The sequence below is a fragment of the Eptatretus burgeri genome, unplaced genomic scaffold (assembly GCF_056783735.1).
Source record: "Eptatretus burgeri isolate ZD-2024b unplaced genomic scaffold, Ebu_testis_v1 Ebu_testis_scaffold_3155, whole genome shotgun sequence".
In the NCBI taxonomy this organism is placed as follows: Eukaryota; Metazoa; Chordata; class Myxini; order Myxiniformes; family Myxinidae; genus Eptatretus; species Eptatretus burgeri.
The window spans coordinates 203,316-221,876 of NW_028225103.1; the positions used below are offsets into that span (position 1 = coordinate 203,316).

Genomic DNA, 18,561 nt, shown 5'->3' on the forward strand with positions numbered 1-18,561 from the left:
GACCCCCTGCTTAAAAAAAACACCGTTTTGACTCTCCCTTTACTTCCTGATACTGCTACGCATTATACCATCATGGATTGCAACACAGCTTGGAATGTTTGAACCGCTGTTTTAAACACCAGGATTGGGGCCGAAATGATCAGGAAAGGGGTTGAGGGATGGAGGGACAATTAATAAATTATATTAACGAACGTTAGTTCGTCCAAAAATCATCGACATTGACAGCACGTTGGTTGGTGAGAAATCAATGACCAAACATTCTCGATCCAACTTCAACCATCGCAGGACAAGGTTGGTGAGAAATCCAATTGTAAAAAGAGTGTAAGTGTAGAATGTCACACAGGCACGACGGGCCAGCTGGCCAGTTCATCGGTTTCGTTTGTTTGCAAATATCAGCACAATATCCATTTAACACGGGAAATGTGGTGAATGTAGATTTTCGTAGATCGAGGAAATAATTTAACGAGAAAAATCTACTCTGATAAGATTAAAGAAGGTTTTTGAGTGATGCCACGTGAGAACGTGATGACGTCATCTGAACGGAACAAGCCGCCATTTCCGTTCGTTGGGGGCGGAGTCAACGGCGACGGTCTTCTCATCACGTGTTCCTGGTCACGGGCTTTGTTCGAAAAGATGGTCGGCCTTGATACAGGCCGAGTTGAGGCCTCACAAGGTGCAAGTCTTTGCTCCCTTCACCTGAACCTTCCAGGTCGTTGAACATCACCTCAGTTTCACTCCTCGACAAACAATAATGAACCAAATTGGAGGACGACGTCATTCCTCAGGGTAAGGACTGAGGTTTCTTCAGGGTGGGAAATCTAAATATCGGATGTACCAGGAAAAGTAGTCGTCGCTTCGCTGAGGGAAACATTAAATTGGGGAGAAAGGGGGGGTAGAGAGAGGGTGGGGGGGTAGGGAGGGGGGATCGGGGAAGAGACACGGGAGGAGCGAAGGTGAGGACGAGGGTGGAGAGAAGAGGGAGGAGGGAGAGAGAGGGGGAGGAGAGAGGGGGAGGGAGAAGAGGAGAGGAGAGAGTGATTGGGGACAAGAGGAGGGAGGGAGGAGGAAGAGAGAAGAGAGAGGGAGGGGGAGAGATGAGGGAATGAGGAGGAAGAGAGAGGCGGCAGGGGGAGAAGAGGAGGGAGTGAGGGAGAGAGAGGAGGGGATGGCGAGGGTAGAGAGAGGATTTGAGGACAAGGGTCAAGAGGAGGGAGGAAGTCGAGAGAGGAGGCAGGGGGGAAAAGTGGGAGGGGGAGAAGAGGAGGGGAGAGCGAAGGTGGAGAGAGGATTTGGGGGAGAGGTGTGAGGGGGGATAGAAGAGGAGGGTGGGGGAGAAGAGGAGGGAGGAAGAGAGAGAGGAGGGGGAGAATAGAAGGGAGTGAGAGAGAGAGGAGAAGAGAGAAGAGGAGGGATGGCGAGGGTAGAGAGAGGATTTGAGTGTGAGGGTCAAGAGAGGAGGGAGGAAGTCGAGAGAGGAGGCAGGGGGGAGAGGAGGAGGGGAGGGCGAATGTAGAGAGAGGAGGTGGGGGAGAAGTGCGAGGGGGGATAAAAGAGGAGGGTGAGGGAAAAGAGGAGGGAGGAAGAGAGAGGAGGGGGAGAAGATGAGGGATTGAGGGAGAGAGGAGAAGAGAGAAGAGGAGAGATGGCGAGAGAGAGAGAGAGGATTTGAGTGTGAGGGTCAAGAGAGGAGGGAGGAAGTCGAGAGAGGAGGCAGGGGGAGAGGAGGAGGGGAGGACGAAGGTAGAGGGAGGAGGTGGGGGGAGAGGTGCGATGGGGGTAGAAGAGGAGGGTGGGGGAGAAGAGGTAGGAAGGAGGAGGGGAGAAGAGGAGGGAGGGGAGAGAGGTATGAGGGAGGAGGGAGAGAGAGGTTGGGGGAGGGATGAGAGGCAGCCATTTTAGTTGTAAAAAAAAAACAATGTTGAACACGTCCTCAAACATTTCTCGAACATGCATTCACCGACGTTGTTCAAACTTGGTATACGGATAATGAATGATGGATTACATGTGCACGTCATTTCGTTTTCGCGATCAGATCCAGGATGGTCGACTGGCGGCCATTTTAGTTGTAAAAAACCCAATGTTGAACACATCCTGACCAACTTCCGGTTCAGCGATTGGCGCACGAGGACGACTGGGTGGCGAGCTCTCCTTCCGGCACTCTCCTTCCAGTCCCTCTTCTTCCAGTCCCTCTTCTTCCAGTCCCTCTCCTTCCAGTTCCTCTCTTTCCAGTCCCTCTCCTTCCAGGCCCTCGAAATCTAAGTTTTCAGTCCTAAAGCGTTTTGTGTATTTTGTTATCGAGATTTGTGTCAGGGGCTGTGGAACTGCACTTATTTTTTGGTGTTGTGTACATAACAGTTTTAGCGGGTAGTTGAGTTAGTTTATCGAAAGAAGCGGGGCGTGAAGGCGGGAGTTTGGCGTGAAGTCAGTTGGGGCCTTGGGAGGATGGGGGTGAAGAAGATTATAAATCGAGAGCGAAGGAGAAAGGAAGAGGAGTACGTAGAATGTCACACTTGTTCAATGTGGGCCACGTCAACAATGGGGGAAGCAGAGGGTTCTTATTGTTGTAGGAAGTGTGAGGAAATCGTCCACTTGAGGAAGGTTATTACCGGGTTGAAGGAACGCATCGATAATTTTCAGCAAGTAGCAGAATGTGAGAAATTTGAAGATAATAGTTGGTTACGGTTTGTGGACTGAGGTTGCTGAGGATAATCATGATGGAGGGAAAGTTTACTCTGAGGTTTTGAAAAATAGATACAGGATATTGGGGAAGCGGCTGAAGGAAAAGGGTTGTGAGGTCATGTTTTCTGGGATCCTCCCAAGATTAGGAAACAATATAGAAATTATGAGCAGAGCGATGGACGTCAACCAATGGCTGGAAGATTGGTGTCGGGAGGAAGGTTTTACATTTAAGAAGCAGTGGGAATCATTTAGGGGACAAAGGGAGTGTTTCAGGAATGATGGCCGTATGTTAAATAGAAAGGGGGGGGGCAGCAAGGTTTGCAGTGGGAATTGAGGAAGGAATTCAGGCTTTTTTTAGGTCAGCGGAGGGTGGGGAAGCTATAATGGAAGGACCTGATGATGTAATTGTGATGAGTAGGGCCAGGCAGGAAAATATAATTTCAGGAAGGGAAAAGTTAAACATATTCTATACCAATGCCAGAAGTTTAAATAATAAGATGGAAGAGCCTGAAGCTAAAGTAGAGAGCGAGGAGTTCGATATAGTTGTAGTGAGTGAAACATGGTTTAAGGATGAGAGTAACTGGAGGACAGGATTGGAAGGAAACATTGAATTATATTCATTAAATAAGGGATAAAATTAATACGTCATTAAATTGTCACGTTGACTGTGACAGGAGAGGAATTCCACAAGCCATGAGTGGAGATGGCCTTGGATACCATCGGAACAGAGTTTGGTGAGCAGGTCAGGGTGCCAGACCGTATTGAAAGCACGCGATATGTTGAGGGATATGGCTCTCATCTCATGTCCGGCATTGAGGACCTCCATCCATTGTTGGGAGAGCAGAAGCAACATATCCAGGGTAGAGTGGCCTGCTCTGAAACCAAATTGATGATCGGAAATCAAACCGTTGGTGAAGAGGAAGGATTTAATGTCGGAAGCGATGATGGATTCCATAACTTTGCTGATGATTGGTCTGTAGTTGCCGGGATCTGTTTTTGCACCTTTTTTTATCCAGGGCGGTCATGTTTGCTGATTTCTCTGATTTCTTAATAGTTCCCGATATCCCGATATTGTTCCCCAAAATCTTCAAAGGACAATAGTTGCCCTTCTTGATGGTGACTGTGGTTGCAGCATTTGAAGCAGTTGTGTGAGGTAGTTGAATGGTGAGATGGTTGAAGCGTTTTTGCGGTTATGGTGACATGGTTGAATGTTGTAGCGGTTATGGTGAGATGGTTGAATGTTGTAGCGGTTATAGTGAGATGGTTGATTGTTGTCGCGGTTATGGTGAGATGGTTGAATGTTGAAGCGGTGATGGTGAGATGGTTGAACATTGTAACGGTTATTGTGAGATGGTTGAATGTTGCGGTTATGGTGAGATGGTTGGATTTTGTAGTGGTTATGGTGAGATGGTTGATTGTTGTCGTAGTTATGGTGAGATGGTTGATTGTTGTCGCGGTTATGGTGAGATGGTGGAATGTTGTAGCGGTGATGGTGAGATGGTTGAATGTTGTAGCGGTTATGGTCAGATGGTTGAATGTTGTTGCGGTTATAGTGAGATGGTTGATGTTGTTGCGGTTATAGTGAGATGGTTGAATGTTGTTGCGGTTATGGTGAGATGGTTGAATATTGTGGCAGTTTTGGTGAGATGGTTGAATGTTGAAGCGGTTATGGTGAGATGGTTGAACATTGTAACGGTTATTGTGAGATGGTTGAATGTTGCGGTTATGGTGAGATGGGTGGATTTTGTAGTGGTTATGGTGAGATGGTTGATTGTTGTCGTGGTTATGGTGAGATGGTTGAATGTTGAAGCGGTGATGGTGAGATGGTTGAATGTTGAAGCGGTTATGGTGAGATGGTTGAATGTTGAAGCGGTTATGGTGACATGGTTGAATGTTGTAGCCGTTATAGTGAGATGGTTGAATGTTGTAGCTGTTATGGTGAGATGGTTGATTGTTGTCGCGGTTATGGTGAGATGGTTGAATGTTGTAGCGGTTATGGTGAGATGGTTGAATGTTGAAGCGGTTATGGTGACATGGTTGAACATTGTTGCAGTTATGGTGAGATGGTTGAATATTGTAGCCGTTATAGTGAGATGGTTGGATTTTGTAGCAGTTATGGTGACATGGTTGAATGTTGTCGCCGTTATGGTGAGATGGTTGAATGTTGTAGCTGTTATGGTGAGATGGTTGAATGTTGTAGCGGTTATGGTGAGATGGTTGAATGTTGTTGCGGTTATGGTGAGATGGTTGGATTTTGTAGCGGTTATGGTGAGGTGGTTGAATGTTGTCGCGGTTATGGTGAGATGGTTGAATGTTGAAGCGGTGATGGTGAGGTGGTTGAATGTTGTCGCGGTTATGGTGAGATGGTTGAATGTTGAAGCGGTGATGGTGAGGTGGTTGAATGTTGTAGCGGTTATGGTGAGATGGTTGAATGTTGTAGCGGTTATGGTGAGGTAAGCGAACTTAAAATGATATCAGGATTTTTATATGGGCGTTGTGATGGTTATGGGAATGTTGTAGCATTGTGGTTCAAGTATGGCGAAAATCTGAGGTGATGGTCAGTTCAGGAATGGCACGAAGTTTGGATATGGTTTTGCCGGCATATGTTGATGAGCTGTCTCTTGCTACTATGTGGGCATGCATGGATGAAGAGAACATCGTGTGTGCAGAAAAATAAATGAAATCGATGAAAGAATATAGAATGGGAATAAGACTTCCTGAAAACCCGTCACAACGCATTTTGTCCCATCTACCCACTGGACATGAGGAAAAGGCTATCTAAGAACAGATACTAATGAAATAACTCTCTCGGGACCGCATACATGCCACAGCCGAGGGGGAGCGGCGTCTTCGCAGAACCGCAACAATATTTACACTGAGAGAATTGGGGTTTTCCCCCACCATAAACCCCCTCCCCTAGATAAACGACACTGACATATACCATACTTGGGGTTCCCTTAGCCATCTTGAAAAATTTGGTTTGATTTTGTCCAGTTTTTTTTTTTTGAAGAATATATAAACAACCACGAACTGAGCTTTATGTCTGAGAAATAAATTCAGAGAATGGAATGAGTGCGGATCATACGTGGACGGTCTTCAGTGCAAGGACTCGACCTGTAAGTAATTAATAACCATTGGCTCTCAAGTCGTCTGTGCCACTGTTTCATCATATCTCGAAACATTTTAAATTCGTTAATTAATTTTTTAATAATATGATTCTCTGTTTCGTTGCTATGCCAAACAATGCCTCACACTGTCGTTGCTAGGACGCAGTGCCCACGTCATCAACATGGCCGACATGAGCTTCCCTTACTATTTGTAGATCTGTGAAACGTCATTTTCACATCTTCACAAGGGGTAGACTTATAAGCTGGATTTTTTTTTCTCAACACGGAAAGACAATGTAAACGGTTTATTTATATTTAACCTCCGCCATCTTCGAAGATGGATGGAGGTTCCTGTTTTCACCCCTTTCTGTCTGTTTGTTTGTTTGTTTGTTTGTGAACAGTATTACGGAAAAAACTCCTCGATGGATTTCGACGAAACTTGGTGGGGGGATTCGGTATCGTCCAAGGATCAAGCCATTAGATTTTGGACTTGGTCCTAAATCCAATATGTCCGCTATGGCGGCCATTTTGAAAAAAAATTTGAATTTTTTTTTTTTTTTTTGCATTTCTAGATGTTTTAAGTGATTTCCAACCCCAAAAAAAAATTGTTAGAGAGAAAAAAAAATTTTGCTACTTTTTTCAAAAAAAATTCGATTTTTTTTTTTTGCATTTCTTCATGTTATAAGTGATTTCCAACAAAAAACATGCCAAAATTATAATTGCGGCTGATTTTGGAACTTCAGGTGGATATACCCACGTAAAATCAATTTCTGTCTCAAGGAATCGAGTTATGACGAATGAATTGAGGAGGTAAATGTTAAAAGTAAAAGGGAAAGTTGCAAACTATAACTCTGTGAGCACTGTTGACGTCAAATTGAATGAATAGGATGTCAGGTTCACTTGAGTGACCTCGCAGTATTGGCGGTGGAGGTTTTGCACTCTACCGAGTGCTCCCCCTCGAGTTTCACTTGTAATATGTCCAACGCCTTTTTCAAAGCTGCAAAAGTTTGATGTTGGAAATCAATATGGGTGGCACACATAGATTTTCGGAGATCTGTCAGCATTTTAAATGAGTAAAATGGACCATGGTAAGATGAGAGTAGGTTTTTGAGTGATACAATGGAGGGGAAAGTGATGACATAATCTGAGTTCCTGATAACAAGTGCAATAAATAAATGACCACGTGATCTACGCGTGCCGCATCACGATTGTGGATTTTATTACGAGTGTATAAAATACACTTGCATGTTGAGCCTGCTCTACACTTCCTGTTCAACAGGACCAGGAGACAACAACGGCGTGGAGATGCACCAGGACTGCAGCTATACCTTGAAGGTTTGTTCTCGCATTCGTCTCATCTCGAGCTGTCTCAATTCGTGAAACAAGTTCTGGACCTGAGCACCCAGTATGGAGGACACAATTCCATCAGCAACCCTGCGGGTCCAAGGAACATATTTTCCCTCTTCGGGGACTTCATGCACGTGGCCGTGCCGAGAACATTCGGATCGTGGTGCGACCGCTTGTCCCGATGGACACCCGGACGTTGTCCCAAGAATCCCGAGTGGTTTAAAAGCCAGGATTTCATCGAGTTACTTTTCGACGAGCCCGTCTTCCCGACCAGGGTCTCCATCTTGGAGTCAAACAGCCCTGGATATGTGGTTCGGATTCTGGCCAAGTCATTGGATGACGGTGAAGACTCTGATGTGGACAGGTACCAATGACCCTTTTTGGTTTCATTGTCTGAGTTTTTGAAGTCTTTATGCTCGTGAATCCAAAAGGGATGAAATGACCAATTGTCGTTTGATTTGGGGGTATGTTGAGCCTCTGACTGGTCTTACATGATGATGATTTCAATAACATCTTTGATACATAAATGGATTAGTTACCTTGTTTTTATAACATTTGATCGACAGGTTGTGGACAAAATATTGGAAACCACTGGGTAAATGAGAGTATATTGAAAGCAACACCTTCCACACAGGTGTAGCCCACGCGTTAATTAATTAACTGACATCCCATCATGCTTCGGTTCATGGTATAAAATGCTGCACAGTCCTGGTTGCCGATAACTATGGCGAGCATGGCTGCAAGAGGAAAAACCTCAGTGATGAGTTGGTTCCCCCTTTTAGTAGCTTGTTCACCTTGTTGTATTTATTTTACGTTCTTTACTTTCTCCCCATCTCGTCTGTTTGTTTATCTTTTACTTGTTTCCTGTTCGTCTTGTGTTTTCGGTCATCTTTCCCTTCCTACTTTTCCCCGACCTTCCTCCTGTCTGGTAGGCCTTGTCCACCGGGCAGGAAGTTAGTTAGTCTCACGCTTCCTTACCACCACCTCACTCCCTCCTCCCCCTCTTTCCTAGTGTTGTCCCTGCCTACCCCAGGTTTCCGGCATGGTGAGCAGGTGCCGTAACTGCGTCCGATTCAAGTTTGAGAAAGCGGTACCCGTTCCACCGAGTGAGTTATTTGGGTGGACGGTATTGTTGGGTATGCTGGAGTTCAAGGCTGAGGATTTTTCTGTTTAATCTCTGGCCCACGAATTTTAGGTATCCTCTCATTCAGCTGAAAGGTTTGCCGAGTTTTGGGTGAGGTGGACTACTTGCTCGGTCAATGGGGTGTCTGGCTGAATGGGCAGTCGAAGCCGTCTCTGACCATGAGAGGGTCGTGACGGCTCTCCTCCACAATGAGAGTGTTACTGATCATGATGTGCAGTGTTGGTTGGCTTGATATGTTGAGGTGAAGACCCCACCATGATATATCCGAAATGGTCTGGGTGTATGGACCGGGACTCGGCAATATTGGGTGAAGTTTTGGGTCAAGGTGGAGGGGACGGTGACCATATCCCGAATGGGATAATCATTGGGATGGAACATGGGCAAGTTTTTCACGCAGGATGCCGCAAATGCAGACCTCTGGGCCATCTAGTCTCTGGGTACTAAGAACAATTATGCTGGAAGTGTGGCCAGCTGGGACATGTAAGGGAACATTGCACCTCTTAGGGACGGAGCAACCTTTGTGGTTCACTGCGAAACACTGGACACCCATCAGGATGAAGAACAAAACCTGTCAAAGGGTGGAGGAGCTCCTTGTGAGCCAACGACCATTCATATCTGGTGCCCGACTGTGTCTGCGGACGTCCTCCTGCAGTTGGGTTACTTCTTATTAGGAGGTAGTGGCAGGATTTGCACTTCGGTCACCGTGACACGAGGGACACCATGGGGTTACATTCCCGGGGATAGATTGTGGGAGAGTGTGTCGGGGTGGTGCTGAGGTGTCACCCACCAGATGGCGGTCTCCTTGGGTTGAATGTCCTATCCCAAAGAGAGGATGATCTCCTGTCTCTGTTATCAGCTGAGCTCAAGCGTGTGGACATCAGTATTGCAGCACTATCTGAGGTTTGGAGACCGGATTGAGGCGAGATCATGGTGGGTGGTTACACCTACTATTGGTCTGGTCGCTCTGAAGGTTACCATGCCCAAGGAGTTGCTGTAACTGTGCCCAATAAGTTGACTCCAATGATATTTGAGGGAACACCGGTCAACAAGCGAATTATGAGACCAAGGATTCGTCACTCCTTGGGTGTCATTTCCCTGGTCTCTGTTTATGCTCCGACGAAGGTGAGTGATCTCACCGTGAAGGACCCATTCCATGTCATGCTCGAGTCTGTGGTTGATCAGTGCCCCAGGAGAGATACTCTTCGAGTCTAGGGGGGTTTCAGTCCATCGACTGGAACTAATAGGGGTCCTGCTTACAGGGGAATTCTCGCATTACGTTCGTCCAAGCCCATCCCTTGGTGTACTGCAGTTAGAGCAGCACCTGGATGTGGTTACGTTGGGTGCCTGGCCCACCATTTTGGGAAGGAAGAACACGGCGGCAAAGGTGGTGGGCCACGGACGAGGGGTCGGAGGGAACAAACTCCCTCCAAGAGATCCTGCTACTGGGGGTTCAAAGTGATGGCCCCTCTGAGGACGCGGGGATGGACACTGGTGAATGGACACTGAACAAGTGTGTGAGGAGGGACCGTGAGGGCAGAAGACTGCCTCCCCTGGGCATGGCCCCACACGGAATCTATCTACAACGGACCTACGTGAAGAAGCCTGTACAGCGAAGCCTGTACCTGTTCACCTACGCGAAGAAGCCTGTACGGTGATTGACTCTCTCATGGAAGAATGGTGCCGCATCCCTCCTGAAGAATGCCAGACCTTGCTGGATTCTATGCCATGGAACATATGGGCCGTACTGGCCGCACATAGTTGCCCAACGACCTGTTAAGTGACTTTATATTGGTGTTTTGGTGGCGATTGCGGCCATATTTGACTTTGGACTAAGTCCAAAATCTAATGGCATGATCCTTGGACCATACCTAATCCCCCCACCAAGTTTCGTCGAAATCCGTCCAGGAGTTTTTCCGTAATACTGTTCACAAACAAACAAACAGACAGGGGTGAAAACAGTAACCTCCGTCCATCTTCGATGGTGGAGGTTAATGAAGTTTAAGTACTTTTGCATGTCATGGGACCTTTAAAATTCATTCTTTATTTACCTCATAAAATAAAAAGTTATTTCCATTTATTAATTTTGTTACGAATAAATCATTTGTCGATTTCCAACTTGTCCATGTTTGTCCTTTTCTTCCATTTGTCCGGCATTGTCCGAACCTCGATAGATGGAGGTAATTACCACAGATTTGATCAAAAATAGTTGGCACGCACCAGCGGTTAAAACGCTCAGCCGCCCTCATTAAAATCTAATCGAGATAACATTGGTGCTTTGCCGAGGGCGCGCTCCCCGCTTTAGGTTTCCATGTGACCTCTAGTTAAAGGGAATAATTCGACGGTGGACACTGGAACTCGTGGTTAACTGGCTGGAGTTCGTGCAGACGCGCGGTAAGGTATTTTGAGTGGGGGTGCTGAGGTGCTGTCTATTTTAGCGACGATGGAGTCGTCGTGAACCCCAACCCCATAGCAAGATCTCCATGTCTGTGATCACTAAAAACTAACAAACACATTTTTTTAACTTATATTTTCTTCCCCAAAGCAAAATTATTTATGACATCGTTTTAATATATTGTTGCGGAAATGGCCCTCAGTGTGTTACTAAATATAGGATGAGCCCAGATCTTCCATTAAATGCATGTTTAGCAGGTTGTTCGGTAAATGGACGCTACATGTGTGTCTGGAGGTGCAAGAGGCTGTTAATCGTTGGTAAATTGGTGGTGGACTTAGGGATTCTTCTTCTTCCTTCCTCTCTCCGGACAGTAGTCCCCGCCCAGCGCTGAGAGGGGGAGTGGCCTCGAGAAGGAAGTGAAACTGAAGGGAGGAGCCAGTCGGCTTGGAGGCGAGCGTTCACCGGGAAGGCAACAGAGAAACGACGAGTGTCGAGAAGTTGCCACTTCGAAACTTCGTATGAAGTTGCCGCTTTGAATTAATTTGTGCCGCGCCGAGGAACGATCGGCTCGATTTGGACATAAAAACGAAAATGGTGACAGACTGGTCGACTCCGCTCGGTCTCTGACAAAACCAGTCTGTAACCGAGGTCTATTCCATACAGCTGGCAAGGTGCAGGTGTATTTTGGTATCGTGATTCGAGACGCGTAACCCGAGAATTGTGCCGAACCAGCCGGCGTTATAACCCCGGAGACGGCGGTGGTTAGGGTGGCACCGAATCTGTAACATTTGGCTGTCGAGAGGAGGGTGCGAAAACCGAAACTGGCTACGGACAGTGATTGACGCACTCGTCCGAATCCCGCCACTGCTGAATCCTTAACAATATATATATTTAATCTAAAAAAATGACTTTTTGGCAGGCAGGAGGTGCTGCAGCGCCCTCAGCACCCCTCTTCCCGCGCGCTTGCGTTTGTGGTCCAAAAACAACCCACCGAACCACAATGTTAATTATGAGCGGTGGCCCCAGGTCCGGCTCGTCCGAGGACAACCTGGGATTAATCCCCCTGAGTGACAAGCTGGCGTCTCGGTACCCGTGGCCGCAACAACATGTACCCTGTCTCGGTGGACGAGCACAAATGGTCTCGTTGCCATCTGCATTTGTTTCAATCACACAATGAAGGAGTTGTTTAGATTTCATACCGGGAGAGTGTGGATGTGGTGTGGACGTGTGGTGTTGTATGTGGTGTGTTCTTTCGCACTCAACTGCAGTGTGAGAGTAATAGAGATGTAGTAAAGTTAATCTCATTACCATAATTGTCCGATTGTCCTTCTTTGTCCGTATGCAGCACAGGGCTTCAGGGTGGCATTATTGGCTGAGGGTGCAGCTGTGCCAATGATGCAGTGCCATAGCTTTGCTGATTAGGGCAGGAATTTGTAACTTGACCATGGTGCCGGCAAAAGCTCGCCTCCTCTTCACGAAAGACACCATGGTCTGTTCAACGTCCATAAGAGGGACGACACACGCATTGATGAATCACCTTGCCTGTGAAACATCAGGATGACAGTTTGTAACTGGGTCGGGATTCGAACCCAAGCTATACGGTTTGAAGGTGAGTGTGCGTACCTCTGGAGTCGAGACCATCCTGTCAGCCCCCTATTGTACTGTGAAGATCTTCATCCTCAAGCCATTACATTCCACACAGCTAAAGGGGATCATTGTGTAAATTTTGAATACAACATGAAGTTTCATTCATTTATTTGTTAATTTATTTAATAATGGTAGTCATGTCCTTTTACACATCCGTTTGTATCACATTTGAGATGTTCGACATGAGCCACACCCTAATACACAATGTCTACTTCATAGTAAAATCAAAAGGACATTCCTCAACATGTTGACTTTGGTGATGTACAATGCAGGTGGCGGACGCTGTGGTCCGGCCCTGCGGACACCAATCTTCTACCGAACGACCCATTCACGTTTTCTCCACCGATACGACCACCGGGTTTTGCGACGAACGTCCTCCGTGTGGAGTTCAGTTGCTCCCTGAGCGCTTACTGCACGGACCTGGATGCTGTGGTTCTGTACGGTATCCCGGTGGACATCATGCAACTAATTATGAGCAAGAATGAAGATCTTGCTGAGTCAGAAAGTGTTCAGCAGAAACAAAACAGGATTGAAAGAAGTAGGAGACGAGATATGGTTGAACACATAGAGGAAGAAAGGAGGGCGAACGAAGAGGAAGAGAAGCTTTCCCACTTTACAAGTAATGGATATTTCGACCTTTTACCTTTCGAGGTGAGTATGTGAACCCCAACTCGTCATCTTTTCTTCATCTTTCAAAACTTGGTTTTCCAGATCACATCATCTCATTGTTTGGCTTCAGAATGGTTTCAGACGATGGCGTCAACATTGAAATGGCTGTCCAAATCTGTTTGTGTTTGGAAGCCTTGATGGCTACACTAGTGGTCACCTGGGTTGTTTTCAGGGGTTACTGGTTTATAATTTGATGGACATCCTTGACTATCTGGACAGTGACAGTTGGTCAGGTTGGTTGATGCACTGAGAATGAAATCGATGTATTTTTTTTTTGCTGCCTCACTTCCACAACAGATTATCGAAATTATTTTATCTCACCTGACGCTCCCTGAGCTGTGCTGCCTCGCTCAGTGCAGCCATACCCTGCACGACTACTGCTACAACCCTTCCATGTACAAACACCTGGACCTCAAGCCTTTCTGGCCATCTCTCTGCGAGGAAGACCTTCTGGCTTTGAAGCCTCGTCTCACCCATGCACGCTCGCTCGGTCTCTCATGGACTGGAAACGATGGAAGATTCAGTCCTACGGTCCTTGAAAAGTGAGTAACTGAATGCAAAGTTAGTAATCTATGGCCTGGGTTTTGGTGAACCTTCTCCACTTCTCTTTCATTCTGATCAGTTTCCTCTCCCATCTCGTCTCTGACCGCTTCTCCAATCACCAACAAACTTAGTCGACATTATTACCAGTTACAATTCTGCTAACAGGATATATATTTACTTACCACTCTTCAGTTTATCGAGGTTGACCCAATCAAAAGTAGAGTTTTCTCAAAGCGTTTCCCATGCTGAAGTCACGGAATTGTTACTGCTGCTGTTTTTATTTAGTTTGATTAATTTTTTTGTGGCCCTTCCGTCCTTTAAAATCCTATACCATGTCCTCAGCAGTCCTTGACAGGTGGCTCTTGCAACGTCATTATGCGACAGGGTGGTTGGAGTTGTCCTCACATCATATCACATCCCATCCCATCACCATTCCTTGACGGTTATATCCAATTGCTATTAGTAAGCTGGGTCACCCGATCAAGATCAAGGGTCACCAAATGGCCTCGTTTCCTTCTTTGAGTTCAATTTCTTCATTTTCAGATGTACAAAAACACACACACACACACACTATCTTTGCAGGGGTCCGAGGGGTTCTACCCATGACCTGACCCTGGGAACCGCCAGTAAGTTTGCAAAATTTGGTAGGGATTGGCCTCGCCGTTTTTCCCCATGATTTTCAGACCTACACAAACATACATGCAGAGAATTTATTGGAGGTTGGACCCTGGGAACCACGAGCAATTTTGTTAAAGTTGGTGGGTAATTGTCCCATCCATTTCTTTTCATATGGGTATTTCTATACGTGTCGTCGATTGGTAATTTAAACATACACTTACCCCAAGATGCCTAGAATATCAAAAATGACCGAATTGGGTAAATGAACACTTTTTTCAGTAGTCGGCTGCTGATAAGCCCTGCACTGCTGATAAGTTGACTTCCTGAGTTTAAATTTTGTAATTCGGTTCAGATTGACGAATGTCGAGGTTATGACATATGTGGAAATGAAATAAATCTGCGAACGCTGGTGTCTCCAGGTGTTTATCAGCATTACAATGTACCCAGTGATTTGTAGGTCTGACGATCAGGCATTCGATGATACGAGTGAGGAAAGTGAAAAAAAAAAAACTTTATTGTTGAGAAACCGTTGCGGCCTGTTCCAAGTCAAGGCATTGTTGAGCAGGCCAAAAGATAGCGAATTAAGACCCCAGTGAGGGAGAGCGAGGTGGCCGGGGAGGCGCTTGATAAAGGATGTAATTAAATAAGGTTGTTAATTATTTTCAAAAGGGGTGTTTTAATTATACCAAACGCCCTGTGATCACCCATGCACTCCCTTGGGGTTCCCTTCGTATGCATGCAAAGTATCAGGTTGGTAGGTTTCATGGTTTTGAAGTCATGGTGGACACACACACTGACAAACACACTGACATTTATTATTATGGAAGAAGAAAGATCGTGAAACACCCTGCAACCGATCATCACGTAATCAAATCATTCTCATTTGTTGGAATGTTGAAAATCCCATTTAATTATCTCCTTGAGTCAAATTATTTCTACGACATCGAGGGTGCAGCATATCAACCAAAGATTTTCAATAAAGTCGTGTCTTCAATGGGGTCTTTATCCCCCAGATAACTTGGGGGCAGCTTTCATCTTTGAAGAGGCGACAAAGCCCGGTATTGTCCCGTGGTGGAATTACTGGAACCTCCATTGGAATCACTCTCGTAACTCCAGTCCCAATGAGAGTTGAACCATTCATTCAGGTGAATGCGGGAAGAAACAAATTCACAGAGCAACACCAAGATGAGGTGTTGTGAACTTCCATCTCTCAGAGATCTGTTCACAACCCGAGCTTTTTCGAGCAAAATTATTTTCATAGAAATGGGGGAAGAGGGGGCATGGGTCGGACAAAGAACAGTTCATGTTATCTTCACAATACGATATATTACTCAATGTTCTTCGGTCTCTTAATTCGCAGAACACCATGTATGGTTTGTGTGCAAGCATGAGAACACTGGTCTCCATGTGAAAGAATGGAAATTAATCCTCCACTCGATTGTGGTTTGATTGCAAGCAAGCAGTTCGATCCACAGGACAAGGGGCTCCCTCATCCTTTGGGCAGTATGTGTTGCTGTCGTGCGAAGGCAAATGTGTGGGCCGCTTCCTCTTTTTAAGGACGTTGCCTAAACTCTGGGTGAGATCATTTTGCCCATGATCCTTCATGGTGAACAACTCCATTTATGGTGACAAAACGACTTTAGTGAATTACAATGATTTGCAATAGACTTTATACCTTTTCGAGCATTTAAAAGCATAAGTATGTTGTTAGCTATTAGTTTAAGTAGCAATATTAACACAGAGCTGTATCAGTAAAATCCTCCTGGACTTTGTTTGCATTTCCATGGGGCTCATTTTTGTAATTACACAAGCTTTAATCAAATCAGTGAACACTCATACATGGGAATAATTAATCCCGAATCACAGACACATACTCATCGACGAATACAGTATAATAATCATATTTCTGATGAGCTTTTAAATCAAACATTGTCTATCATCTCAGTTTTCGCAAATATATTTATTTTATGGGATAAAAGCTATGATTTGTGAAGTTTAAATCAACTGAGCCACAGCCAAACTAAAAATAAACATCGAGCTAATATTTAAAAATAAGTTTTCCACCACAGTCGCAAACGAAGGTCGATGTTTCGTTGGTTTTGAGGTTCGTCTTTTCTCTCACTGCTTTGTTTAAAACACCATCCCAATGTCTAACTGCGGTACTTTTTCAGTGTCCTGGGTGAGTGGTCTGAGCACCTACTGCACCTGGAGCTGGCAAACTGCCATTGGATCACAAACAAATCCTTGGAATCTGTAATCAAACACTGCCCAAACCTTCGTGACCTGGACCTGTCGTCATGTGACGGAATACCACCTGGAGAATTCAGGCAGCTCTCGTCCTTGAAGAGGCTACAACGCCTCGTCCTGTACAGAACGCAGATCAATGTGAGCTCTTCACATAGTTTATGTTCGTTTTACTCTCTCGCAATTTTGTCATTTATTGAACCATTTTAAGTAAATCTTGATTTTTTTTTTTATTGCAATGTTTAAACGCAGATGCAATGAGGATTATGAAACCAAAATTAAACACAAAGAACATATGAAACGGGAATTTTGAACATTTCCTGTTTACTTTGCTTCCATGACCCATTGAACGAGGCAAGGTTGATGGTGGCCTTGGTAGTGCCCTCCTTTAATCTACATGGTCTACTTCCTGTGAGAGATTTTTTTGAATCTCCACGAGATTGCAAATGAGATTGTAACCTCCATGGTTCATTACCCCCTGCTGGCACGGTACCACAATGGTTTTTAGATCCTCAGACTGGTTCTTAGATCTTTAAACTCCATAAAACGTTGAATTCTGGAATAAGCTGCCGAAGTGAGTCTTTCTCTCTGTCATTGTGCTCCATGGATGGGAAGGGGATTATTTTACCAGTGTTAAAGGATGATATCGTACTCCCACCTTGTTTCAGACGGAGAGTCTTCTGTCGATCATTTCCAACTGCACAGAGTTGAGGCATCTCAACCTCGGAGACTGTTCTGAGGTACATGCACCTCTTTGTTCCACCGCAGAGGTGTTTTACAGTCACACGATAGTCCCTTATGATTGTGAAGACAAACTGATTTACTTCCAGCTCTGGATGAGTTCATCTGATTTGTTGATATTTTGTTTCCTCGTCACATACAGTGGGGAGAACAAGTATTTGATACACTGCCGATTTTGCAGGTTTTCCCACTTACAAAGCACGTAGAGGTCTGTAATTTTTATCATAGGTACACTTCAACTGTGAAAAACGGAATCTAAAACAAAAATCCTGAAAGTCACATTGTATGATTTTTAAATAATTAATTTGCATTTTATTGCATGAAATAAGTATTTGATACATCAGAAAAACAGAACTTAATATTTGGTACAGAAACCTTTGTTTGCAATTACAGAGATCAGACGTTTCCTGTAGTTCTTAACCAGGTTTGCACAGACTGCAGCAGGGATTTTGGCCCACTCCTCCATACAGATCTTCTCCAGATCCTTCAGGTTTCGAGGCTGTCACTGGGCAACACAGACTTTCAGCTCCCTCCAAAGATTTTCTATTGGGTTCAGGTCTGGAGACTGGCGTGGCCACTCCAGGACCTTGAGATGCTTCTTACGGAGCCACTCCTTAGTTGCCCTGGCTGTGTGTTTCGGGTCGTTGTCATGCTGGAAGACCCAGCCACGCCCCATCTTCAATGCTCTTGTTGAGGGAAGGAGGTTGTTGGCCAAAATCTCACGATACATGGCCCCATCCATCCTCCCCTCAATACGGTGCATTCGTCCTGTCCCCTTTGCAGAAAAGCATCCCCAAAGAATGATGTTTCCACCTCCATGCTTCATGGTTGGGATGGTGTTCTTGGGGTTGTACTCATCCTTCTTCTTCCTCCAAACACGGCAGGTGGAGTTTAAACCAAAAAGCTCTATTTTGGTCTCATCAGACCACATGACCTTCTCCCATTCCTCCTCTGGATCATCCAGATGGTCATTGGCAAACTTCAGATGGGCCTGGACATGCGCTGGCTTGAGCAGAGGGACCTTGCGTGCGCTGCAGGATTTTAATCCATGACGGCGTAGTGTGTTACTTATGGTTTTCTTTGATAATGTGGTCCCAGCTCTCATCAGGTCATTGACCAGGTCCTGCCATGTTGTTCTGGGCTGATCCCTCACCTTTCTCATGATCATTGAGGCTCCAGGAGGTGAGATCTTGCATGGAGCCCCAGACCGAGGGAGATTGTCTGTTATTTTGAACTTCTTCCATTTTCTAATAATTGTGCCACAGTTGTTGCCTTCTCACCAAGCTGCTTGCCTATTGTCCTGTAGCCCATCCCAGCCTTGTGCAAGTCTCCAATTTTGTCACTGATGTCCTTAGACAGCTCTCTGGTCTTGCCCATTGTAGAGAGGTTGGAGTCTGATTGATTGAGTGTGGACAGCTGTCTTTTATGCA

At 45.6% G+C, this 18,561-nt stretch overlaps 1 protein-coding gene across 4 annotated transcripts in view; it reads left to right on the forward strand.

Moving 5' to 3' along the window:
• Positions 1 to 544: 544 nt before the first annotated feature.
• Positions 545 to 18,561, forward strand: part of LOC147006719 (F-box/LRR-repeat protein 4-like) — a 36,677-nt gene continuing 18,660 nt past the window's right edge. For 2 of the 4 annotated variants that reach the window (XR_015054625.1, XR_015054626.1), the window contains exons 1-6: positions 545 to 786; positions 7,066 to 7,497; positions 12,589 to 12,967; positions 13,283 to 13,527; positions 16,318 to 16,531; positions 17,059 to 17,130. Coding sequence is in view for 2 of the 4 variants with exons in the window: in XM_085868092.1 (XP_085724218.1) it covers positions 752 to 786; positions 7,066 to 7,497; positions 12,589 to 12,967; positions 13,283 to 13,527; positions 16,318 to 16,531; positions 17,059 to 17,130 (1,377 nt within the window). In the remaining 2 variants the exon portion in view is untranslated. The remainder of the gene's footprint in view (positions 787 to 7,065; positions 7,498 to 12,588; positions 12,968 to 13,282; positions 13,528 to 16,317; positions 16,532 to 17,058; positions 17,131 to 18,561) is intronic. The other 2 variants (XM_085868092.1, XM_085868093.1) reach the window with 2 other exon arrangements.